The 27,283-nt window shown below is 32.0% G+C and overlaps 1 protein-coding gene across 1 annotated transcript; it reads right to left on the bottom strand.

Annotated features, from left to right (window-relative positions):
• Positions 1–7,706: 7,706 nt before the first annotated feature.
• Positions 7,707–25,229, bottom strand: LOC148614459 (uncharacterized). Its single transcript, XM_088586183.1, has 14 exons — positions 25,202–25,229; positions 24,570–24,763; positions 23,904–23,975; positions 22,021–22,095; positions 20,810–20,881; positions 20,034–20,102; positions 19,614–19,685; positions 18,855–18,926; positions 17,702–17,773; positions 14,395–14,463; positions 13,654–13,722; positions 9,935–10,006; positions 8,546–8,617; positions 7,707–7,845 (listed from the first exon to the last, which is right to left on the bottom strand). The coding sequence occupies exons 2-14, from the start codon at positions 24,737–24,739 to the stop codon at positions 7,734–7,736; spliced, it is 1,068 nt and encodes a 355-aa protein (XP_088442309.1). The 5' UTR covers positions 24,740–24,763; positions 25,202–25,229; the 3' UTR covers positions 7,707–7,733.
• Positions 25,230–27,283: the final 2,054 nt, after the last annotated feature.

Raw genomic sequence — 27,283 nt, 5'->3', positions numbered from 1 at the left:
GTAAAGCTGTGACATTGGGCTATACGATAACATATACGTATGACAGTTTACTTCTTTATGTAATAAGTAGAAGTTTGCAGAATCAAAAAAAAAACTTTAAAAATTTCTTTTTGCCTCAACCAGATATAAAAAGTTGCCCAAAAATACAAAAATTCTTCAGTTTATTTTTTGGCGACAAAATGATTCGTTGGTTGATTAGTGGGGGTGGGGTGGGTATCACGGGGGTTATCTCAGTCCACGTACTATTTGAATGTATTATTTTGTTTTATTTATCTATTGAATCTTATATCTGATACCTTAGTTTTATATAGGGGAAAATTCAATCCGTGGGTTTAACAATTGCTTTGGTTCACCGTGTACTCATTCAAATATCATATTCATATGATCAATTAAAAGAAATTCCAATAGCTGTCAACGCACAATTTGGGATTGATACATGTACTCTTTGTAAATGCACAAAGTCGTAACTCCAAGGTTTACGGAGAACATTCTATATTGAAACTTTCAAAATGTTCAGTCAATCGGCATTTGTTTGCTTACATACAATGAGAAAATGCCCTCGATCTTATACCTTAGCCCCCACATCTGTTCAAACTCAAAATGCTTCTGTTAGCATTGTATGTGGACCAAAAAAAAACAAAACAAAACAAAACAAACAAAAAAAAAAAAAAACAAACAAAAAAAAAACAAACAAACAAACAAACAAATGCTACATGACTATAAAGTTCTGATTATACTTAATCATACAATGGTGTTATATATGACAAGTGGTTCGATTTGCAAGTGTTTGTAACAAGGTTTCGGACTTTTAGGAAATAAATCTTTATTTACCTGAAAAATTTCTACATCAAGGTTTTCGTTTTAACAAGCTAACAAAATCATTCAAATTTTTTTGCAAACAATACAAGGAACTCGTTCTCAAATACTCGTGTACTTGTAAACGATTAATCTCAGGTATCTCCCACCCAATATTTTATCGAAATATTCTTTACAAAGCACGAAAAGCTCTATACTTACACAATAAGTTGGGACTGTACCTGCGGCATAATGAAATGATATATCATATTTTTAGATTGAAATATAATTGTTTTGTATATACATTATAAGTGTTTGTTTAAAAAACCCTATATTGCATACCCTTTATCACACCTCTAGACCTATATCGCATACCCTATATCACACCTCTAGACCTTTATCGCATACCCTAAATCACACCCCTAGACTTATAACACATTCTTATATCACATCCGTAGACCTATATCACATTCCTTATATCGCACTCCTTCTCAGATCATACTTAAAGTATGGTTAACATATATGTTTTAATGAACACAACATGTTAGAATTTGTATCACATGTTGTATCAACCCTCGAACTATATCATGTATATTGATACAGTATATGATACAGATTTTGAAATGTAATATTCAATATACATCTATACGTTTCACAAGATGTTTAATTTAAATAAAACTATCATCGATCCTCGCTGAGTTGATCTTTGTTATTGAAATTAATAAGAGATGCTATACGCCGTATACTATTTTCATTATCTTTAAATTTTAATTGGAAATATGTTAATGTCAGAAAATTAGCGAGCAAAGGCGGGAAATACTCTTTAATTTTTGTCTCGAACTAAACACGTTTAACTTTTTATTATACATACTAGCTGCAAAAAGAATATTTGAAAAATGAAAGAAACAAAAACAGCATACCAATTCTAAATTCAGACTGGTTAAATCCAAAAAGATCCTGCCCTAAAAGGTCTGAAAAAGAGGAAAGTATATGATATAAATTTTAAAAAATAATTTCAGAATCTGTAGTAAATGCTTTTTTAATATGTCATAATAATCTGTGGTTTTATTTGGAAAATCATAAGTACGTTTTACAGTCCGATTTGCTATAATAAATGATATAAAAGAGAAATGTTTCAATAACTTTTAATATATTTGTTTTTGTTTTATGTACTATATTTAGGTAATCGCACCAGTATAATATTAAAAAGAATATTTTTGTTATATCTAATCTTTGAATTTACAGTAACATTCTTGTTGCAAAGCATCATTGATTGATAAATTATAAAACAAATAGGGAAAAAATATTATCTTTTGATAATTTGATAAAGACTGTCACATTATTGTTACTCACCTGTTTGTTTTTTAATACTATTCAAATTACCGTTTGTAAAAGAACTCTGTTTTGTAATTGATCTTTTCTCTGTGCTGGTACTTTCCTTCAATATCTAGTCATCTGATTCCGATTCGTTCCGTAAGACTTTGTAGAAGAAGTACACAACATCAAGTTAAACACAGAAATATATTTTCGTCATAGCTTTAAAGTGTAATCAAGGGAACCAAGATTTTAGTGGATACCAAACGAATGTAATTCAAGGAGAAAAACAGACACAGAAAACTAACGAACACAACAAAGAAGATAAAATAACAAAACTTATGCATACAAAGTAACAAAAGGAAATCAGCAACTTCGACTCCACTAAAAACTGGGAGCATGGGCCAGGTTTACCTGTAGTGTTAGCGTCCTAAAAGTATACGCAACAATTACATGACTTCCGTTAACGTTCTACCAGTTACCAATTATCATCCTCGTCGTAGTCATCCGTAGTCGTTAACGAATTATCAAAAATCCTCTCTTTTGGTATTCCTTGACCAATCAAAACGACATTTCGTATAAATGTTAAAATGATATTGGGATCTTCCATCCGGTAATAAACACGATCAACATTTCTTAATAAGTACAGATAGGTCAGACTCTGTTTTTAGTTTTCGCATTTATTAACAAAATCGGTTGAGCCAAAATCTGTCAAGGGAAAATGTGTTCAGCATGAGTTCTGTCGATGGTGAAACTGCCGTGAATATGCCGGTTTTCTGTGTTTTTTTTTTTTTCTATTTTTGATGTTATTGCTTTCTTAAAAAGTAATCAAGGGAATCAAGGTTATAGATGTAATTGGTTCCCTTGATTATTCTTTCAATGCAATTTTGACTATGGTATTAATGTGATGGCATAGGTTTTTTTAAATGGAGGGTTATATATTAACACAAACACAAAGCAATATGGCAGGGCCGTTTTCTCAAGATTTAAAAAAAAATAATAAGCAAGTAAGTATTACTATATTAAGAAATTCGATCATTGTCTCATATTTTGTTTTATGTTAACAGTGGTTACAAAATTGCTAAAAAAAAACTGTTCCATCACATTGCTCTAATGATTTCTTATATAATAATATTATATACTGCATATATAAAAGTTGAAAAATTAAGGAAGTTTAGATATGATATGCAATTTCTAGAATCTCTAGTACATTAACAAATTTTGTGAAACATATCAGCAAAGATCTTAGACTATCTAGCCAACGGTCTCCTTTGCATTAAGTAAACCCCAAGTTTTTTTTATTGTATTTATTCAATAATAAGAAATTCATGATATACAAATTTTGTTACCGGTCAGACAAGTTAAAAAAAAACATCTTATTTCTGACGAAATCATTGATCATGAATTTTAAATAGAAATTGTATAAAAATGTGGCCGAATGAAGACAATTTTTGCACTTCTAATTATGAGTTCTTAGTTCGGACTGCAGTGGCACCAAGGCTGTCTGTATTGATTATGTAAAAATACTCATTTTAATAACATGATTAAACATGTCTAGTCCATAATGCTTATGTCAATAAAAGGTAGAATAAATACCCGTCCTGATAAAAATCTGGGCAATAGTCTGAAGGACCGTTTAAATGGCCATATCAGGGTAAGAACCGGAAATTTGGAAACCACCGCACGGTCCTGATTTGGTACAGGCCTTTCTGATAGAAATGGCTATATGCGGATGTTTAATGATATAGACAGCCCATTTACTAAGTAAATCTAAGCTATTCCCCATTGCATATTTTTAAGGCCCTTCTCACACATTTTAATGCAGTATAAAACAATTATTTTTAATATTTGTAACAAAATAATGTTTTGAAAGATGAGAAACAGTATTCTGATTTTTAAGCAAACGTTTAAACATAAAAAAATCATACTCCCTGCTTTATCACTTACCCTTCGATACTAAACCTCTACATCCCCAACTAATCATTGTCTTCCTGTATCAATTTTCTCCTCCCATAATACATTATTGATTGCATTGTATAACTCAGTTGAGAACAACATATTGCAAGGAAAGGATAACCTAATTAAATAAAACTTGAAATAAACAGAAACCGATTTCACACAACGAAACTAAAAATTATATATAATTAATTAAACAATATTAGCATGACGTTTTTATCCAGCGTCATTGCCCATATATTTTTAGATCTAGTTATGCTGGTATACTTTATGTTTACATTGCTACATTTGATTGAATTTCGCAAATAAATCCAATAATTATTGTTTCTACAAGAAATTGATTTCCATAAAAGTAGAAAAAGAAATAAAAACATTAGAAATATTTTAACTTAACCCTTAAGATTAATTGCAGGATCATGTTTATAGTTTTTAGTGAAGTCCTCGTTGACCATCCACTTTTGTTGCTTTGAACGCATTATTTTGATTATTTCATGTTCTTTGTTTTGTGTGTGTCTGTTTCTCATGTCTAATCTTTTTTTCCTGATTTATTTATTTGATTTCAGCTAGAATCTTTGCTCCCTTGATTACTTTTTAATTAACTGACTTGTCAAATTCAGCACCTTAATATAGTTTATCATTTTTTTAAATTTCATGAAGGGCCGTATCTTTCATTACCTAGATTAAAATTTGCAGACACTCCATTTTGAAATGTAGGGTAATAACAAAATTACCTTCCTGGTAAAATCTAGCCATTCTTCAAAAGGAATATTCAAAAGAAAACTCCGTATAACTAATGCCAATACCAGGGTTAAAAGGGAAACCAATGGTCCCGGCTTAGTACGGACGTTTGCAATAAGACTGGTGGGTTAAACAAGATTTTATAACGCAAAAGGAATACTGACATACACACAGAATTTTCCCTTTAAACCATCACTTTTGGCTGTCACGTTTATCATATCATACATAAACAAATCATTCAAACACGATTTCATGATTGCATAACTATTATTCATTAAAGTGCACTTAATTTAAGAAAAGATTGAGCCGGACCAATATCCATTAGACATTTTTTGAAATAGTTTGATCTCCTAATGATACGAGGCTGGTGTAACCTGTAAAAGGACAAAGTTAACTATATTGAAGTTGTTAAAAATGTAAATGCCTTTTACAGGTTTAGATCAACTAGAATATATTTTTCAGACTGTTGTTAAAAATACGAAACTAAAAAAGATCCCTGCTTTATATTGTCCTTGGTACATGTATTATGAGCTTACTTCCTGTGAGACTGAAATCAGACACTCTGTGCATATAAGGTCAAATATTAAATTCGCATTGCTTACCATTATGAGGATTTTGTCCTCTATAATGTATTTCTGTAGTTTGGATGTTTTCTTTGATAAGTAAATAGAAAGGAATTTGTATACTTATTGAAATCTGACCGGAAGGCAGTTTATGAAATATTGTATCGCCAAATATCAATAGGGAGGAGTCGTAAAGGGCAGTTGATCTACTTTTTATGATAATCCTTTTTATATCATGTGAAAAGAAAACAATTATCTTTTTTATCTTTTGAGTAACTATTTTTGTTCTACTCACCTACAAAATAATGACGATTGTTTAACCGATTGCATGAAATGAATAATTTTGTTGCATTTTTTGTTTGTTTGTTGGTATTTGTTTGTTTTTATAGTATCAACAGAATATATTACCCAACAGCAGTAGTAACTTTACGGAATATAAGTTGAAAAAAATACTGATAATTACAAAGAAATTGTGAAGTTTGAATTCAGAAATAAGAAAAATAACGTACTTTCATATACTTGTGAAAATATGTTTTGTTAACCGGTGCACCTGGTCCATGCTCCCAGTTTTTAGTGGAGTCATTTTTGCTCATTTACTATTGTTACTTTGTATATATGATTTTAGTTACTTTGTGTTCTTTGTTGTGTATGTCTGTTTTCCATGTCTGGTCTTTGTCCCTGGATTACATTCTTTTGAATACCGCTATAACCTTGGTTCCTTTGATTACTCTTTGACATATTTGTATATCGTTTAGACATGTTGCAATATTCTGCTGCATGTCTTGGCCGACACATTATACTATTGAAGACAGATGGATTTGAATGGGCGGTATGTCCCATGTTTCCCCGTCTGGCTTTTAAATGATTTTTTTCCATTTCAATAAAGGTTCAGTTACACATGTATTGTCATGCAATATGATATATACACAACTTTCCTGGTTCGGTCACATTTTATAGGCACACAAGCGGGACAAGTAGTAAGTACTTTTTCTACACTCTTGGAATTTTTTTTTCTGCAAATATTATATGTTTAAACAATTCAACTAAATGAAAAAATAGAAACAGACAAGATGAATTCCATTTGAATTTCAAATTTATAGTTTTTGAGAAGTACAAAACAAAATGATTTTAGAACAACTAACGCTAAATGATACCATAACAGTACATAAGACATAATCGGTAACAGTTTAGTTTAACATCCTATGACACGAACAGCAAGGTTGAAAACAAATATCATCAATTTGAAAGTTAGTATTTTCTTGTAACATCCGTATATAAGTAACTTTTCAGTCAAAAAGTCACCCTTTTAAACAACATCGATTCACTAGAATGTAATTGTTTATCTTGAGTAAGTAGTTCATTGTCTCCAAGTCACAGTCTATACTTCATGATCTTTGAAAGAATCAAATATAATATTACAAGTGTTATCAATAAAATTTCGATATTCAATAAATGAGATTACATATTTGCGAACAAAATACCGAAGCGTCAACAGTAGGATGATTCAAATACGTCAAAAATCCCAACAAAACTTGGTCCAAATGTGAACACAGGAAACAAAGAAAATTTACATTCATAAGATGAAGTGGGTTCATTTTTATCTTGTTTCTGTTTTTGTCCTTCTTGTTTGTTTGTTTGTGTTTGTGTTTGTTTTTTGTCGTATTTGTTTGTTTGTTTCTTGTGTTCTGTTATACACATGCACGATAATTCGTGGCACAATCTAAGATCTGTGTACTGAACAAATATTCCAAAAACAATTATTCTTACTTCTGTTCTTCAATTGCATCATTTACAAAAATTCAAGACCGTTGAAGTAATTTCCGACATTTCTATTTGATCTACCAGTAAGTACTTAGACTATTAAGAAGATTTGGCTCAAATAACAGAGTACAATGTCTGTATATTTTAGCAAGTATTTTGTTTATATCCTAATATAACTAGTAGGAATTTGCTTGGTTTTCATGACTTGTTGAATTTTTATACAAAAATGATTTTAGTCTGTTATTATCAATTAGACTGAAAAAAAAGACTTTAATGACAAAAAAGGTAAATATAAAGGTAAAAAATACACTTGAGGTTGAAGACTTTTTTTTAATCATTTTTAACACAAGTTCGATCACATTTTTTGAGTAAATTGGAAATTTATTTTAAAAAAATATAAGAATCTTAGTAAGTAAATCAACATAATCATTTTTTTCTTTTATTCTTTTAGTCCTTTTATTCCGTTATTAGTTTAAATTTTAAACCATAAATTTCATTTGTGTAACTTGCGTGGTAGCGTGTTCTATTTTTTATGTGAAAGAAAGAACGGATGAGAACAAAACAATATAAACTTTTAATATTTATTTAAGATGCTCTTGGATGTTTCTAGTAGATTTGCTCACACCACGAGACATCAACCATTATTCCACGTTCATTGGTCCATTGTAAGAGTTTTTTTATCGATTGGTCACACGCAAGCTCATTATTCCGTAGTGATCTACAAGAGTATACACTATTTAAGGTTGATGTTGTTCACTATTTTTACTATCGCAATTGCTGTTGTCACTTTGTATGTATGATTTTAATTACTTTATGTTCTTTGTTGTGTGTGTCTGTTTTCCATTTCTGGTCTTTGTTCCTGGGTTACATTTTTTTATTACCGTTATAACCTTAGTTCCCTTGATTACTCTTTTTATCAAATTCATTATTATCTATCTAATGATCCTTTCGTATGTAAATATTTTAACAATAGTATTCAAAATATAAGTTTTAAAACAGAATGTACACTGGATGTCAATTTTTAAAGCCACGAAGTCACCATCTTCAAAATAAATCTTAAACTTTGTGTGGAAGACACCTCAAGTTCTAGATGAAAAAATAAGGTAAAAAGTACAGAAGAAAATATTTGTTGCTTCATCATTTACGATATGTTTGTCAGAAACAAAACATTTCTCAATAAGTTTCGACTTTTTGTAAGCAGCGCATATGACTTGTGTTTTATTACCTTGGTCGAAAAGCATGTATTTTAAATATAATGAAGACAAAAATATATTATTCTGGTGAGGCCACGATTTACAACAAAACTGAAATTCATTACTGTTATCCATCAATAACTCAAAATGTACAGGACGATTTTTACATGTTCCCTTATTTAATACTTAACTAATAGATATATGTATGTAAACATAAAAACTTACAAACGCCGTAGTGACGGCATTCCAATGAAAGCTCCTTTTTCAACACTCGATATTCTGTTTGAATGTAAATTCCTACAAAGCAAACAATTTGTCTATAATGTTATAAATGTTTAAAGAGTATTTGTCAAATTGTTAGTTGAGTTTTATATATGAGTTTAAAAACTTCCGATTTCTCAAGACTATGAATTTTGCTGCTATTTGATATTTAAACAAATTGTAGGACCTGTTTACAAACACGTCATCAACATTTCAAGATCGGTTTTGTTCACGAATTCAAATAATTTGTAGCAGAGGTCGTTTTTACAATTCATTCATGTGAATTAAGTCAAAAGTTATGACATCATAATAGAAAAAATACCTAACGAGTTAATGTAAATCAGATTATAGATTTCCCCATACACCTGGTCCATGCTCCCAGTTTTTAGTGGATTCCGAGTTGCTCATTTACTTTTGTTACTTTGTATGTATAATTTTAGTTACTTTATATTCTTTGTTGTGTATGTCTGTTTTCCATGTCTGGTCTTTGTCCCTGGATTACATTCTTTTGATTACCGCTATAACCTTGGTTCCCTTGATTACTCTCTCCCAATCTAACTATACTAAATCATCAGTCACCATGCCATTTCTTCGTTCTCCATTCCTGATTGCCCATCCCCTATATACCATAGAATGGGAAGTTTCCAATACAAGTTATGTACCTATATTTGTTTGTATATTGTTGTTACTAGAAATGAAAATGCAAAATAAATAGTCCATATCTTAATTTTTATGACTTAATGTACTGCTTCATGTTCACAAATTGACCACCTAAAAGAATGTATGAAAATCCGATAAAAGATGTTTTTTTCGGCTTTTTAATGAGTAGAAACATTAAATAATACTCCAGCTAAGACTCATGCAAAATGTGATTCATGGTTGGAAAGCCTACATGTTTTTATTTTTGATATTTTATTGAAAACGTTATACTGAACAGAAATTAGCATGTTGTTTTTCATATAACCCTTGTTTATAAGAGATATAAATTATATACAATGTACTGTAAATTCAACATAAAAGAAGATAAATCTGTAAATGACACGACACTCAAAATACAGCAGAAACCATTGAATTTTCAAATTGAATTATCTCCTAAGAACAGACATCATATAGACCTATAGAGCAACGTTATAACAAAAATAAAAATGTGTGGCCTATTTTGGGGGTGTATCAATAATTACAGAATTTGGATGATTCTTAGCTGGAATACTACTTAATAATCGAAATATAAATGTCAATCCGAGTATTGTAAGAAAGTGCTTGCATGTATTTTCAGATTTCTTACGCAGATACCTTAAGACCATTTCCCCTTTTTTGCAAAAATAGAAATAATATTGACATTTGAGTACTTACAACAATCTAAGATTGAGCAGTTTCTCAAAGAACTCTTCTTTCACTTTCGCAAATCTGTTTTTACTTAAATCCCTATAAAAATCAAAAGATAAACATGCTACGTAAAAATAACAATATAATAGGTTGGCAATTTCTTAAGCATCATTTGACTGTATCAATAAAAGCCAAAATCAACACCAAACCAAACAAAAAATACGCTTACCTGAGAATAGCACAGGATGTATTGTTTGATAAATATAGTAGCATCACATAAACCTGTAGAATTGATTATATTGTGTATGAAAACTTTGATTAAACAAACAAAACCTTCTTACTGTAGATCATGCATATTACACGGTGCAATCATTATGGTAATCTTTCAAAATTATATAGATAACTTTTTTAATTAACTAAAATGTTTGCAATTATGCACAACTAACACATTTAATTTTTTTTTGTCATAAAAATTTGCATAGAAAAATGTCAAACATCAATTTAAAAAAAAACTCTTTCAAGAGGAGATAATTGGAGGGGAAAAGTTTTAGAGAAATGTACTGGGAATTTTAGTTATCGCAAGAGAGTAGTGTCCCTCAAATTTGCTTTGTCTTTTATTCAAAATAATGTCAGTGGATTTCTCTTTATATGTATTTGCAATAAATTCGGTACACCAGCTTTTTTTATTGTTTGCAAAATAGTAAATCGATATGAAAGATGGTACAAAACTGTCTCCTTTAAGGCTCAAGTATCTTGAAATCAAGTCGTTGACATATGTTTTTACATTTAAATTCTAAAGTATGTTCATTAAATGTCATTTTTGAGAATTAGAAACATCTACATGCTAGAAGTATTATGGATGAACTACCTCAATTGTGGAATTAAACCCAATTAATATTGGTCTAAAATTAATTCATTCATATTCCTTTAAAAGTTGACGCAAACAAAGACATCTTCTCACTGATTGATTGATTGATTGGTGTTTTTAATGCCGTTTCGGCGACCAGGGCCATATCACGGCAAGAACATTTAATGAAATGAAAATATTAAAAGCAAGATCAAAGTCTCATCATAAAATTATGGAATTAAAACAAAAAAGCTATTTACATATAAAAGGGTACGTAAAAAGTAAATCTAAAAGACATAAAATACACATAGAAACATTACTTCGATAAAACATTTAAACTATTGCAAAATCAAGGAAGGTATCAAATTTAGATTTTATTAAATATACCGATGTCCCGCAAGAAATCGATAATGTTTTTAGATGAAACGGTCTTGAACAAATCAAACATATTGTCGCAGTCAAAATAATTTTGCCTGGTGTTGGCAAAATCCACACAATCTAGAAGAACATGTTTGATAGAGAAAGGGCAATCACATGGGATACACTCAGGTTGAGGATCACCAACAAGCAAATGCCCATGTGTACATCTAGAATGTCCAATGCGCCATCTAGTCATGACCACTTGTTCTTTGCGATTGCCCGATCCGAATGAACGCCTAGATCGGGTTTTATGGAATGGAGTTGTCCCATCGGTCCTGCCACAACTTAAAAATATATTTCCTTATTAAAGGTTTAAAATCGGTGTATGGCAAACTAACGTCCTTAACTAATTTATTTTATTGCCTTCTTGGCAACCGTGTCTACAACTGAATTCCCCTGAATACCAATATGACTGGGTACCCAGCGAAAAACAATCTCTTTATCAAATTCCCGAAGTCGATGAATAAAATATAAAAAATTGTAAAATAAAAGTGTTTTTCAATTTGTGACTCTTAATTGCCAAAAGACAGCTCAAAGAGTCAGAACAAATAATAAACTGTGAAAGATTAGATTGAGTAATCAATTTTAGTGTTAACGAGATGGAAGCGTTCGATGGCAACCGTTCAGTTGCAGTTCTGTCACCATGAACTGTCACTGCATTGGTCTCCAGATAAATTGCTTCTAAGTGAGTTTTTATTCGAATGCCAAAAGGAGGAGTTTTGCCTTCATGTTTTCGATAAATGTCGACATAAATAGGATTAATGACACAGTCATTGGCAGGGCTATCAGGGTAGGCCGTAAGTTTACTTCCATATTGAAGACCTACTTTTAAAGTTTGTCTCCAAGGGATGGTTCATTTGCCTCGGCATGAAGGCTGTCAATAGGAGAGGTTCTGAAGGCACCAAAGCAAAGTCGCAACCCCTGGTGGTGAACAGCGTCAAAAAGTTTAAGGTAAGATTTTGTGGCGGAACCATAAACAAGAGATCCATGGTCTAGTTTAGACATAACTAAAGATCTATATAAATTTAACAAAGTTGAGGTATCAGCACACCAATCGGTACGGGACACCATTTTCAAAATATCTAGTGCCTTAAGACACCTAGATTGAAGTAATTTGATATGGGGAAGAACATAAAGTTTACTATCAAAAAGTAAACCAAGGAATTTTGTTTCTTCTAACCGGACGAAATGGTCAAGAGTACTTCTGCCTTGTCTTAAACCACTCTGACTCACTATTAGTGAGTAAGTTGTGATTCTCAAGGAACCACACAAGGCCATCATTGACCATTCGTTCCATTGTCTTGCAGACGCAGCTAGTCAATGCCATCGGGCGATAATTTCCTGGTTTTGGCATAGGGACAACTGAAGCCGTTTTCCAGATGGAAGGAACGTAGTAAGTAGAGATGGATCAGGAAGATGATTCAAAAGTTGATAATGAATATTATCTAGCCCACTAGCTGTATCATGAGCTTTAGCCAGTGACGATTTTAGTTCCTCTATAGAAAATTGAGAGTTGTAGGATTGAGAATCATTCGACTTAAAGTTTAGTGTTGCCTTTTCTGCAAATGATATATAATTTTTTTGGAAATCCAGTTTGTAGTTACTTGAAGATCAATATTTATCGAACGTTTCAGCTAGCTTATTGGCGATATTTTTTTTCGGTGTTTAGAGTGGTATTACCAAATATAAGGTATTTCATTGAAGAATTCGAATTTTTTCATTTTACTTTTCTAATAAAATTCCATACTTTATTAAGCGGAGTGTGAGATTTAATACTGGAAAAAAATTCCAAGAGGTTCGTCTGGCTTGTTTACATGTACGTCGAGCTTTTGCTCGAACTATTCTGACAAATTTGCTGGTGTAGGATTTTTGTCAAATCGGCGATTGGCCTTGTTGCGTTCTTCGATCACTTTGTCGCACTCATCAGTAAACCATGGTTTACTAGGCCGTTTTGGATTTGTCGAGGTTTTAGGTATTGTTTTATTAGTAATTGATTTCAGTCTTTCATTAAATAATAAAATGGGATCTTCAACATCCTTCATCGCTTCAAGGCAGTGGGCTTCAAATGATGGCCAATATGCTTTCTCAAGTTTAAAACGAGGTTGGCGTTCATCTGTATTGGAGGAAAAATGCTCCACAATAATTGGAAAATGATCACTCGTGCGCAAGTCGTCATGAACTCGCCATGTAAGTACGAGAGGATCACAAATGCTTAAATCAATAGGAGAATACGATCCATTGTCTGAATGAATGTCGAAGATCCGTCACTAAAAATACTCAAAACGATCATTTGTAGTATGATCCGTGCGTAATTTTTGAGTGTGTGTGACGTCAAGTTACTGACTTAGATTTGGCAATAAAACTTTCTTAAGGCAAATTTTCAAAATTCCTATACAATTATTTCTTATGGAATACCGATAACAATTATTTTTAGAATGAATGTTTATTTCTGAAGCAAAACTGAATTCGTTCTACTTACAGTTCAACAAGAAGTTGACATCGTGAGATGCCGGATGGAGTTTTCCAAAGTCCATTAGAAGACATATTCCTTGAAAATTAAAAAGAAACTCAAGCAACATAATTCATTTTACAAGTCAATATTATAATTTGTTTTGGGAGTAGCCCTACGGAAGACAGATAAGTGAAAGTCATTTTTTTTTTGTCAAAAATCAACCAATACATTACGTTGATCAATTGTCAAATTTTATATTGATAAATCCATATTGTATTTTGATAATTGTCACAAATTTGTTCATCATTTCTTACTTCGTGTTTTTCTTTGACATTTTATGACAATTTCACTGAATGTCTCTAGAAAAGCAGAAGACCCTTCTTTCAAGTGCACGTGGTGCATGGTTTATTTTTTGTGGAGTTCAAGTTGCTCAATTACGATGTGCCTACTACTTATAATTATATACGGTTATTTCTATTTATTTAATTTTTTGGTGTGTTGGACTGTTGAATCTTTCCCAACACGGTGCACCACTATGGTTTGCAGTCAAGTTTTCCGTTTTATAGCCTGACAACCCCAGCATGTAACACGCCAGGGATACCCCATTCCACCATTCTGGGCACTATTTAGTAGCCTTTTACGACAAGCTTAGCGTTGCTGTAGGCCTATTCTGTTGACACCTGGAGCTGCACGTGGCGAAACAGATTGAAGGTTTACCGATTGAGATAATAAAGTTGATTATTATTTCATATATGTAATTATACTAACAGTCTTGTTAGTCTAGGACAATCTCCCAAGGCTTCATCTAAGTATACCAAAGCGTTCCTAGACAGATCTCTAGATAGAAAATTAAGAAACTTATGTATTACAAAAATGCCAATATTTTCACATTTTCGTTTACTTCATCTGTACATTATTAAGAGAGGTGAACTTAAATTAAACGCCATGAATTTTATAACTCATTACTATGTTTGCGAAAATGTTTACATAAATCGTATGTACGAAGCTCCGTTAGATAGATTTATTTCATTCTTGTTTGATTAACTGTTATAAATATATAATTGATTCAGGAGTTACGTCCCTTAGCCTAGGTCTACCCCTTTGAATTACAAGCTGCAGTTGTGAAATATTAAATTCCAAAAATACCAAATTTCTGATGCTTCTTACACCAAAGAGAACAAAAAAAAATGAAAATCATTCAGACAAGTAATGATTGTTAATGACTGGATAGTTTGTACCTTATTAAGAATGCTTATGATAAATAATCAGGAGTTTCTGGACTCTGTATGTCTTGTTTCTTTTTCACTCACAGTTTCTTTTTGTGTTGCTGGGGTCAATGAGGGCAACTATTTTGCTGTACCTAAGTAGTATGTTGTTTTTGGACCAGCTGCAGTTTGCCCTGTGTTGTGAGGGTTTTCTTGTTGCTTATTGAAGACCCTATAGGTGGCATTGATTTTTCATCCCAGTGGGGTTGTTGTTTCTTTGACATAGTCATCATATCCATTTTCGGTATATTTGTAGAAAACAGACAAATGCATGCAAGGAAATCTCTATTTATGTTGTAGGATAGATCTGTCTATCAGTAATATTTGCAAAACTGAGAAATTCTATGAAGACTTCGTGTTCGTTATGAAAAATCCTTGTCGTAGATCATAAATATCGGCAAGAAATACCGAAGCGTCAAGTTCAAAAACATGGCTTGAACGTTTAACACATGAAACAAGGACAAGCTAAATACACAATGTAGCGAACCGAATAAAATAGATAACAAATTTAAGAGTATTCAAGAGAACCAAGGTGGTAGTGGTAATCAAAAGAATGTAATCCAGTGACAAAGACCAGACATGGAAAACAGACATACACAACAAAGAACATAAAGTAACTAAAATCATACATACAAAGTAACAAAAGTAATTGAGCAACTCGGACTCCACTAAAAGCTTGGAGCATGGACCAGGTTCACCGGCAGGGTAAGCGTCCTCTGCTTAGCTGGAAACACCCACCGAGTTGCTCATAAAAGGTCAAGTCCAGGGTAGACGAAAGAGGAAATGAAAACTATGACACATTGAACAAATCAGTTTTCACGGCGCAGATGGATACACCGTAACGATCCACGAGTTCATGATGACGACCATAAAACTTTTGAAGTGATGACTTCAATCTTGTGGCAACATAACCCTGCTCCAGAAGCCTATTGGTTAGAATTCTAGCGCGATACAAAAAGTATGCATAGTCTCGGCAAGCTTTGGCATAACGTATGAGTTGTGATATGAACACTTCATACGCAGGTGCTGAAGGGATGTTGCCAATTTTGAATGAAAAGTCATCACGTTTGTCGTAAAATTTCGTCAATAGTTTTCCTTTACCATCGATTTCTAAGTGTAGGTCAAGATATGAGGCTGACCTTACAGTGTCTGTAGTATCCTTTATCTCAAGTTCTTTGGGGTAGGTGCGATGTATCAAATCCCCAAAACTACGATTGTTTAAAGATAATACGTCATCTATATAGCGGAAACTAAGATTAAAGGATCTAGGTAAACGATATTTTTTCTTTCGGATCAAATCAGCTATAAAGTCAGCCCCATAAGAGTGAAAGAATAGGTCAGCAAATAGAGGAGCACAATTTGTTCCCATTAGAATGCCGACCGTTTGTTGAAAAACGCCATCACTACACTGGACAAATATGTTGTCGATTAAAAATTCCAGCATTTTGTAAACATCTTCTTCTGTATATTTGGAAGATGATTTGGAATTATTTCTTACAAAGTATGAGGAATCTCTACCAAGAACTATATATTTGTATCTAGGTGTACCATCTTTTTTGGAAAAACAACCATGTATAATGTTTTGAAGTCGGGATTTTAACTGAATATGTGAAATAGAAGTATACAGTGTTGAAAAGTCATAGGTTTTAATGCTATTATATTCTGATGATAGTCTTGAACTAATTGCCTCCAAAACAACTTTCGAATTTTTCAGGATCCAAATTGAATTAATACTACTACGGGAGTAACAAGTGTTGTTGTAGGATTGCAAACCCTCTTTGACAGCTATGAGTATAGAAGTTAAAAGTTTTGAAAGAGGTTTGGTGGTACATTTCGCAGATCCAGCTATGTAACGTTGTTTGTATGGATTCTTGTGGAGTTTAGGAATCCAGTACATAGACGGTAAATCACAATTTCTTCTTTGGAGAGTGTGGTAGCTGTATAGGTCATATCACTGCTATTATGTTCTACGTCTACCTCTGATAATAAACATAGGATGTAAAACATTTTGCAGACAAAAACAGTGTTGTTTTGGGCTTTGTCTGCTGGTACGACAACATATTTGTCATGTATAGTAGACAATGTTTTTCCTACATCGGGATCTTTGAAGACTGATATAGCATTGGCACTCATAAGACATCACACAAAAGCAAAAACACTAGCAATATGAACTCTCATAACAAGAGGGGTGGCATAAGGCGTTCCAGAGGTTAAACATGTCTTGCTTCACCAGTAATACCCGTAATATTGCAAGTCACAAAGAATTTCCGTTTAAAATAATTTACACTAGGACAAAATCGTTTCATTCAATTTAACATTTTATTATGATGTAAATTAAGTAAACAATGCCGAAATGGTAGAAAACTATCCGGACATGGGACAATACAAAATGCATATTTAAAAATGTCGGGATTTGACATTGAACCTGAAGCAATATAATGATAAATCAACGTCGTGTCAAAAACTTGCTTGAAGATTTCAAAGGAAATTAAAGTCGTCACTGGGTAGTTATCAAGCCTTCACATGATGGTAGTGTAATTTTTTAATTGTAAATGAGATCAGTAGAAAAATCATATGACCTGTCTTCTTGAATCTTTTTGAAGAAATCTAGTATTTTCTGTGAGATAGAAATTACAGATCAGTTATTAAGATGTCGTTCGTAGTACTTATACAATGCTGAAAATAACAAAGGTTTAAATTACCTTTGATTATAAGATTTTTTTACAATATCTTTGCTCTACAGAGCAAAGTCCGTCTACAGGCTCGACAGAAACGAATAACTGATACTTAATCATTTAAAATATACTCACAATTGCGATAAATGAGGAATCTCCTGAAAGACATCTTTGCCTAAATGCCATAATCCATTTTCTTGTAGATACCTTATTCAATCAAAATTTTATATAAGAAGTTTCAAAAATACGAAGTTCCTTAGCAAAATGCTAGCTATTAACAAATTAAACATATAATTTGAAAGACTAAAACGATCTTCTTATCATGTACTTTAAATATCTTTAAAAAAAAAGAATACTTTTATACACATGAATAAACACAACATGAGAATGATCCGACAATGATATGATTCCAAAACATATAATATTTTTTAATGACCGACGCATAACAAATTATTTGTTACGAAATGACTTATAAAATAGGCAAAATAATGCGTTGATGTATGTGTTATGAATATTTTTGCAACCTGAGTCTTCCATATGTGTCAATCACTGTGACAATCAAGCAGTGGCATGGATGAAACTTGGTATGTGTTGACAAAAATGACAATTTCTAACATTAAAGTCAGGGAATATATTTTTGGTTAAATTAGTTATAATTGCATTGACAACTATGCCAAAAAAACTTTACAAAAAACAATGCATATGACGCAGATGTTAAATAGGGATCATTCCAAACAAATAGACTTTTTGAGTTGGAAGATTCCACAGATCGTTGGGTTTTTTTTTTTTTTTTAACAAAAACGGAAATTAATTTGCCGGATTCTTACAAAAACATGTACCTAAAAGCTTTTGATATTTAATATTATTTTTAAAACCAAAAAAATATTAAAATGAGGTATAAGATTACATATGCTTCGGTAGGTGCATTTCCAACGGGTTACATATGGTACGTAGTCTCTTTTGATGTACTAAAAGGAATGTTTATGGTAACGTAAGTACAAATCGTAATTCTCCATTCTTATAATAAATGAATCTTGTGCCAATTTTTCCCATGAAAATCTATGTTTTTTTCCCTAATTTCAAAACATTTTTATCCTGACTTGCGATCATATACAACATATTTGAATCCACATGAACGTTGACCAGGATAAAACAAATGCACATACATTAGATTCTTTACTTGATTATCCAAGCATCATAATTGGAAAATCGTTAATCGATAATAAATTGCTACAATGCCTACAGATTGTGAATTTAGAACGTAGAAGCGTTTACGGTTACTACTTACAACACTTCAAGGTTTGGTACTGCTTCGAAGTAACACCTTGTCAATTTGGATATTACATTTTTATTTAAATTTCTGAAATTCCAAAAATAATACAACTCATTCCAAATAAATAATAAAACTGAATTAAAACTACCTTTCATTTACGAATACAACGATATCAGTACAACTGTCCAATTGTAAACACTTGTTCTATACTACAATAATTTGTTCCTGCATTTTTTGTTCCGTTAAATATCGAATGCATCTACGGTTACAAATTTGCACGTAAGTTCATTGCAATCATAGTAATTAAATATTTGCGGTTAAAATGTGCAGTAAATATTCACAAATTTATTCCGAGATGTCTTTTTGTGTTCTATTTTTGTTTGTATGTTTTAGTATCGTTTTGATCTAAGCTGGTTTAATCGCCTGTCTATTTTGTAGTCTAGTATTGTTTTAGCACTAACCTTACCCTGTTAATATCTTTGGTATAAGGCTTTTAAGTTTTTTTTAACCGGAATTATTACTGTTGGAAGACCGCTTTGTTTGTGGCTTGCGAGTTACGTGTATATCAATATGGTGCATAGAATGTGTTTCGTATTTATACCAAACCTTCTTTATTTGAAAATGGATATGTGTCATACTTTTATCACCGTATTTACGCATTAGTGATTTTTGTTGAAAAATATGGCAGTCCATCACCTTTGAGTTAGGGTCAAATCTTGCGAGTTCACGGAGCCACATGACGAGACTAACTTATTGCTACTTCTTCTTACTTACAAAAAGATGAGTTCAGAAAGTCCTTTGAATGGGTTCCCGTCCAAAGTACTTATTTTGTTATCCTCAAGTTGCCTGAAATTTGAATTAATAAAATATTTGTATCTTACATTTGTCAGAGTGAGCATTAGCCCACACCCAAATGCAGTTCTTCTCCTTGTAATTTAAAAATATACCGTGCATCGCAAATAAATGGAAATTATGACGAGATTTTTTAGATCTTTTTACTTTAAATATATTTTGATGTAAAATCAGTCAATAAATAGGTAGTAGATGTTGGTCATTGAAATTCATTTATGTTATAAATAACATACACTTTAAAATGATATTATTTAAATGGCATTGGCATTTTTTTTCTTTTTTAAGTCACATGATAAAAATGAAATAATCGTTTCCTTTTATTTGCCCACTTCATTTACTTACAAAGTTTTCAGATTTTTACACTGTTGGAGGCCCGACGGGATTCTGGATAGTTTGTTACTTGAGAGATCCCTGAAATGATTTTTTTAGAGAGCATGAACTTTCAAGATTTTAAATTCTACAAATAAATGTCGATAAGAAAATATCATAATTAATACCCATTTTAAATTTCACTATTTCAGACTTTTTTTCTGCTTTAGTAAAGAAACACGATATTTACTTTTAATGTTTTTTTTTCAAATTGTTCTATCCATAGGCGTTGTGAAAGAACAACCAAGGATTGGTTTGGTAACATGGACTGTATAGTTTATTTACCCAAGGCACATAACTATAGGCACAAATACAATATTACATACAGCAGAAGGTTGTGTAGCAATTATATAATACATGAATTACATCAAGTCTGTTCTCTGTTTCATTGCTCTGAATATAAATTTTCCCAGGTTACATACTTCTTTTACATTATTAGAACTCAATAACTGAATATATCAAACATGGACGGCCTTCACCAATAGTAAGGCTTGATAATTTTTTTTTCTAAATCCTTTATAAACTGGGCATTTGAGGATAAAGTGCATCTCGTCTTCTATATCATTTAAATTACAAAATGTACAAATTCAATTATCCCTGGATATACCATTAAATCTACCACCCTCTATAGCGAGATTACGACTTCAACATCAGACAAGGGTTACTCATATGACCATTAAATGACTTCTTGAAATTTGAGCACATGAATTGCATATAAACAAACATTAAATTTTTCATATAATGCTTACAAATGTTCAAGATTTTGTAAATCTTTAAAGACATCTTCTGACAAACTGGATAGTTGGTTGTTTCTGAGAACCCTGTAGTAATTCAAAACAATACTTTTTACTAGTTTTGTTAAGATGCACTCAGGTAAGTCACTTTGATATACAATTTTTTTTAAGTCTTAAAAATATTGTAACAATGCGGATCAGGCATCAGTGAAATTTACAAAAAGCTTTAAAACGAAAGTATAGTTCTGAGGCATACAAATGCAAACACATGGCATAAACATTAAAACCAGAATAAAAAAACAATCCACATAGACATCATATTATAATCCAATTCAGAACTGAAAAAAGATTAATTGTCGTTACTTGGTAAATGTTTTTTTTTTCATTTTTTCAGCTAACTTTCAGCTCATGCCACGTGAGCTGTTGCCATCACTTGGTGGCCGTTGTCGTTAACAGTTTGTTTAAGCATCTCCTCTGAAACTACAGAACCTAATTCTGTAAAACTTAGCATTATTGTTCCTTAGAATGTCCTAAGGATGCTCAAAAATGGCGTTTGGATTTTGACCCATCGAAACACAAGACCATCGTTTAGACCATAGGGGTCAAGTCATCAATTTATACATATATCTGGAAAGTAAACAAAGGTATTTGAAAATAAATGTGACTTTCCTTCTTTAGCTCAAAAAGCTTTACAAAAGTCTTTATTGGGTCAAAGTTTTCGGACAACTCTTTGTGAAAGTTATTGCCCTTGAAAGGTTAGAAATGTCCATTTTTGAAGTTTTTAGCCAATATTTTGAAACCTATTATAGATAGATAAAAACTTTCAATTGATGAAATAGTCTTTATGATAAGGCCTACAATAGTCTCCATTTGTTGAAGTTATCGGACGAGTCTTTGTTAGAATTGTTGCCTTTTAAAGGCGGAAAAAAAGGCAAATTTAGGCTCATATCTCAAACACTCTGATAGCTTAATAAACAAGTTTTATTTGATGAAAAAAATCTTACGATAAGGCCTACTAAAGACAAATGGCTCATCAAAGCTGTGGAAAGACTTCTTGTTAGAGAAAATGCCCTTGAAGAGCAAAATTTGAACCAAATGAGGGATTCAGGTTCCTGGGAGCATCTAGTAATTAAAAGAAATGCGTTTTCGATATAACGCAAAAACAAACAAAACAAAACAAAAATAATACACACATATTTACCTAAGATTTTAACGTCGCAACTTACAGGATTTTCAGGGCGTCACCGACAGGTGCAAAGGCTAATGGTTCTATCTCCGAGATCTTGTTGCAGTCCAATTGCCTGTAAGACAGTACATCATTGTATGACAGCTGATTATATTCTGAACTTTGGGAAATAGAGGTTGTCTTCCTTTAAATTCCTTTTTTAATTTATATTGAACAATATATGGTGAACATCTAAGGTAATCATCTACAATAGACAAGACAAATTGAAGCTTCCTATCAATATTTAGGTATTTGATTGTACATTCTATAGAAAGTTTAAATCTCTTTTAATCGGTATACGCTCACTTTTATATCACGCGACATTCATATTGCCCAACTATGGAAACGTAACCGATGGAGCTTACAACCTCTAATTTCATTAAACAAATGTGATTGAAGGTTCCATTGAGGGTATTTGTTACCGGAATATTATCGATCAAAACAGTCTTCGATTTTCAAATTAAATAAACATATGCCCTTACATTGCTTACATCACATTATAGTTGTGTCTTTGATAGCATTTGATAGAAAACGAAAATATATACGTACATGTATTAGCATATGGATAGAGTGTTGAACTTCGATCATTTAATACAAATCGCGCCCAGAGAACGGTTTTACCGCTTTTAAAATGATGCTGTTACAGATACACCAAATTACATAATATCAAGTTTTTATTTCATCAATTAACATTGGTGCAATAGTTCAATGTCAAAGGTCATGAAATTGGGACACGACACTTCAACATGTCATGATGTGACCCAAAACGAAATATCCAAACACAGATGAGTTTTTGCCCCGACAAGAAATAGGCTTTAAATGTCAAATGCCAAGGTTAAAGACAACTTTGGTACGCGACACATTGTCTTCAAGTTGTCTACCTACATACCTACATACATACTATAAAAAGTCTTCGTTAAAACACAAAAAAAAAGTTATGGGCTGGACAAGAAATTTGCTTAAAACCCATTATTTGAGTCGGAGATCAAAGATCAAAATCAATGGGTTTGGTACGGCACGCCTTGTTTTTATATGATCTAAATATATACCAAACCACAAAACCCTATGTCAAACGATAAATATTTTATGACCTAGAGAAGAAATTGGCTTAAAAATCAATGATTTGACCTTGATGTCAATGGTCAAGGCCAAGGTCTTACAAACAAAAAGTTTACAAATGGATGGACAACATATCTGTTGACACATCAAATATCAAAAACCTATGTCAAAGGACAAAAAAGCTTTGGCCCGGACAAACTTTGGCCGGGAAGAAGAATTCTCAATTAAACAATTTTAATATTACTTAAGCATCTGTGTATAATGATATGTTGGGCCAGCTGCAGCCGGCCCTGTGGTATGAGGATTTCCTCGTCGTTCATTGAAGGCCGATGGGTGGCGTTGGGCTGACATTTTTATCGCGGTATTTTTTATTTTTTTATTTTTTTATTTTATTTATTTATTTATTTATTTATTTGGCTCTTTGTCATATACACCATTCCTATTCTCGTTACATCGTGTAAAAAAATTTAAAGAACATGTTCTTGCTATGTGAACTCTTCCTTTAAAGAGACATTCAGAAATTAAGAAATGCATGTAAATCAAATTTAGTTTTATGTTAGTGTTCGTTTTATTATTTTCAAGGAAAAGCATTATTCGTCATTTAAAACTTTATGCAAACTGAAAAGATATATGCATTTTCTAGACGATTGATGAAGATGCTCATGAGAAACTTACACTATTACATATTCAATTGATTTTCCAGAAGCAATAGCTGTAAAAACTGATGGATATATATTTCCCGAACTGTCTCCTAATCTACTTTGCATTTCCCGCGTGTGTTTTCATTACAACGCAGGAAACTTTCGCACTTAATCGTATACTTACAACTCGGAGACGACTTTAAGGCCACGGAAATCAATTGCAGAAACTTTTTGAATTTCGTTGTCTTTTATATATCTACAAAATTACATGTTATATGACCTTGATTTTAAACTAGTATTTGCGCTTTCAGACTATTTTGCTTTATTGTGCGTGTTAGATTTTAGCTTGATTTCTTCCTATGTGCTGGTCTATGTAAGAACCATTTTTATTTCAGTATTGGTGACACCAAAAATGAGAAATATACAATCGCAAGTGTATAATTGGGTTTCATATCATGCGTTAAATTGAGCGCTTACTGTTTTGCAATTCACCAATGAACGATAAATGTTTTGCAAATATGTTTTACATACTCGACCGTGGCATTGTAAAGTTAGAAATGTGGTTCACTTAAATACATCTATGTCTATAGATTCAATATAAATAGCATGCAGGGTATATTGGGATTAGTTTGTTTCATTTTTATGCTTAACCGACCAAATTACGACATTGGTTTTAGATTTGTCTTCGGTAGATTTTTGCCGCATCAGTATTTTAATTCATCTTAACATCTTGCTGTTTCAATATAACGGTGCTCGTGTTTCTTCTTTCTTTATCCCTTATATCTTTGAAAATATAGTAATGGTAACAGTTTTGCTCATAGATTTCATTCATTTCATATATTTTACTTACATTGCTTTGGCTTGAGAAGCACAGTTCCAGTCGTCGGGAATTGTGGTGATTCCTGCTTTGATACATGTGATTTTTTCTTTAAGGCATTCACATTTGCTTGAGGAGAGTTCGTTGGTTCTAATTTGTGGGAGGGTTGTCAGGAATACTACAACATTGATTATGAAATACATGTTGTCTATTGAAACCGAAACGATCTGAAACAAATAAATAATATCCTACAGGTATCATGAGCATGTATTTTGTCTTTAAAAGTTAGATCTTAATTCAACAGATTTCTTATAGCTCGTTTTGATTGTATTTTCCTACTACTGTCCCAGGTAAGGGAGGGTGGCACTGAGCGCTCACAAATATCTTTAACCCCGCCTGTCCCATGCTGGGACCCTGAAGTCCAATGGTTGTCGTTATTCTTATGTTTATTAATATTCCTTTTACTTTTTTTGTATAAATTAGGTTGATTTTCGTCCTTTTTATTTTCAATTTTATTTTTAGACGAAATCACTTATTACTTTTACACATATCCAAAACGCTATACGTTCCTAGAGATGTATAAAAAAAAAAGCACAACGTTATATAAATAAATCGATCAGGCGTTAAGTCAATACCATGAAGTTTTCTTGTCAGAATAAACCTACCTCAGAGAAGTTCCAGCTGGATATAATACTCGAAGAAGTAAAATAATGTTATATATCAAATATTGAATTGCGTTATATATTTTGGCTAATATATTTGAATTATATTCTTTTGTTATCATTTGATGTAATCATAATTGAAACTTGAAAATCTATAATTGTCAATTTGTTTTCTACCATAAAATAAATTGACTATTTCATAAAAGAATGAACAAGGGAACCAAGATTCCAGAGGAAAGCAAAGAATATAATCCAATGATTAATACTAGACAGGGAGACACACACACACACAACAAAGAACTTGAAATGACAGTAAAAAACACGTACAGAGAAACAAAAGGAAATGCGTAACTCGGACTCCATAAAACTTGGATCCTGGACCAGGTGCACCGGTGGGGTAAGCATCCTCTCTTTTTATCTTGTTCATAAAATTTCAAGTCTATGATACGGCGAACAAATCGGTTCTCATGTTGCAGATGGATAAACCGTAACAATCCACAAGATCTTGATGACGACCATAAAACATATGTAGTAATGACTTTAATCTTGTAGCAGCATAATACTATTCCAGAAGCCTAACTGTAAGAAGTCTAGCGCGGTACAAAAAGTCTTCGTATAAGGCAAGCTCTAACATAATGTTTCATTTGTGATATGGAAACTCTGTCGTTCTGCACTCATCTAACCAATCTTTTCAGATGAACATTTTTGTTATAATTTTAAATTTTCTTAAGAAAAAGTTTATCATCTTGTAGTTATATGTTTGTTCTATTTTATAAGTCATTGTTCATATATTTTGACAAAACCTTAGTTTGTAAAGAGACAAAAAGAAAACCCGCTCTATGTTCATAACCTCCATGTTTTGACGTAAACCCACTCATTGGATGCATTGCAAGACTGGTACCTATAAATGAAAATCATGATCCCATCCTGAAAGTTGAGTTTATTTCCCAAGTTCATAAAGATGAAATTCAATTTTATTAGTTCATGATAATGACATATTACCTACGTTTGAAAGAAAAGAAGGAGTCGATTGTCCTACTGGTGCACCCGGTTCATGCCCCTGGTTTAGTCGAATCCGGGTTGTTCGTTTAGTTTTGTTCCTAAATGTATGTGTGTATTATTCTGTTTATTTTATGTTCTTTCTTCTGTGACAATTCCATTTTTCTAGTCGTTATCCCTAGATTATATTCTTTTTGTTACCGTTCTGATGAATCCAGTATTTTTTTCAGCCTTTTGAAATTCAGTCACTTCAGGAAACTTTGCAAGCTGATGGAATGTCTATTTCTGTAAATATGCCTTTATTAGGTTATAAAGAATTAGCTTAGGTATATAATAATTCGCTTCTTTTACAATTCAAAACAAATTTTGTCCTCTGTAATATAAAGAGTTGCCTTCACAAATGTTTAGACCAGCTGACAAAAATGATACATTGAAATTTATCAAATAATTAGGATGCTTTTTTGACGTTTGTGCACAAGTAATTCCATTTTTCAGGCGTAGTGACTTCATATAAAATATAATGGTTTGAACTAAATATGTTGATTTTATGGTAACTTAAATTATGAACACTATGAGGTGAGTATAGGAAGAATGATTTTTTTTACTAATATTTTTTAAGAGTTTATTTAATGTTAATCTTTATTCTTGTGACATATTGTAATTCAGTTTTGCATTTTTTGCCTACATAAATGAATAACATATTAATAGCTTTTAATTTTTTTTATTTTACAAGTACATTATCTTTTTGTCAATCATTTGATCAGAATAAAAGATTGGGAATTACTACTACAGCTTTTAACTATGAAATAAATTGTAAAAGGAATTTAAAGCACATTTTTAATCATTGTTAATGACAAAAATGGGACAAAATTTTATATACACTTTAAAGAGCAATGCTTGCTGGGGTTGTCAGGCTATAATACGGAAAACATGGACGCAAACCATAGTGGTGCACCGTGTTGGGAATCATGCCACGTTCCTCGCACGTTAAAGAACCCTACTGTCGTCTTCTCCCGGAGTAGGAACCATAGGGCTCCGCCACAGGAGGCAAGATTGCCAAACCCTACCCACCTCTCCTTATTTCCA

This window comes from Perna viridis, chromosome 6, assembly GCF_037379345.1.
Source record: "Perna viridis isolate PV_CMFRI_1.1 ecotype Kerala chromosome 6, ASM3737934v1, whole genome shotgun sequence".
Taxonomy (NCBI): domain Eukaryota; kingdom Metazoa; phylum Mollusca; class Bivalvia; order Mytilida; family Mytilidae; genus Perna; species Perna viridis.
This window is presented reverse-complemented; position numbering and strand designations above follow the sequence as displayed.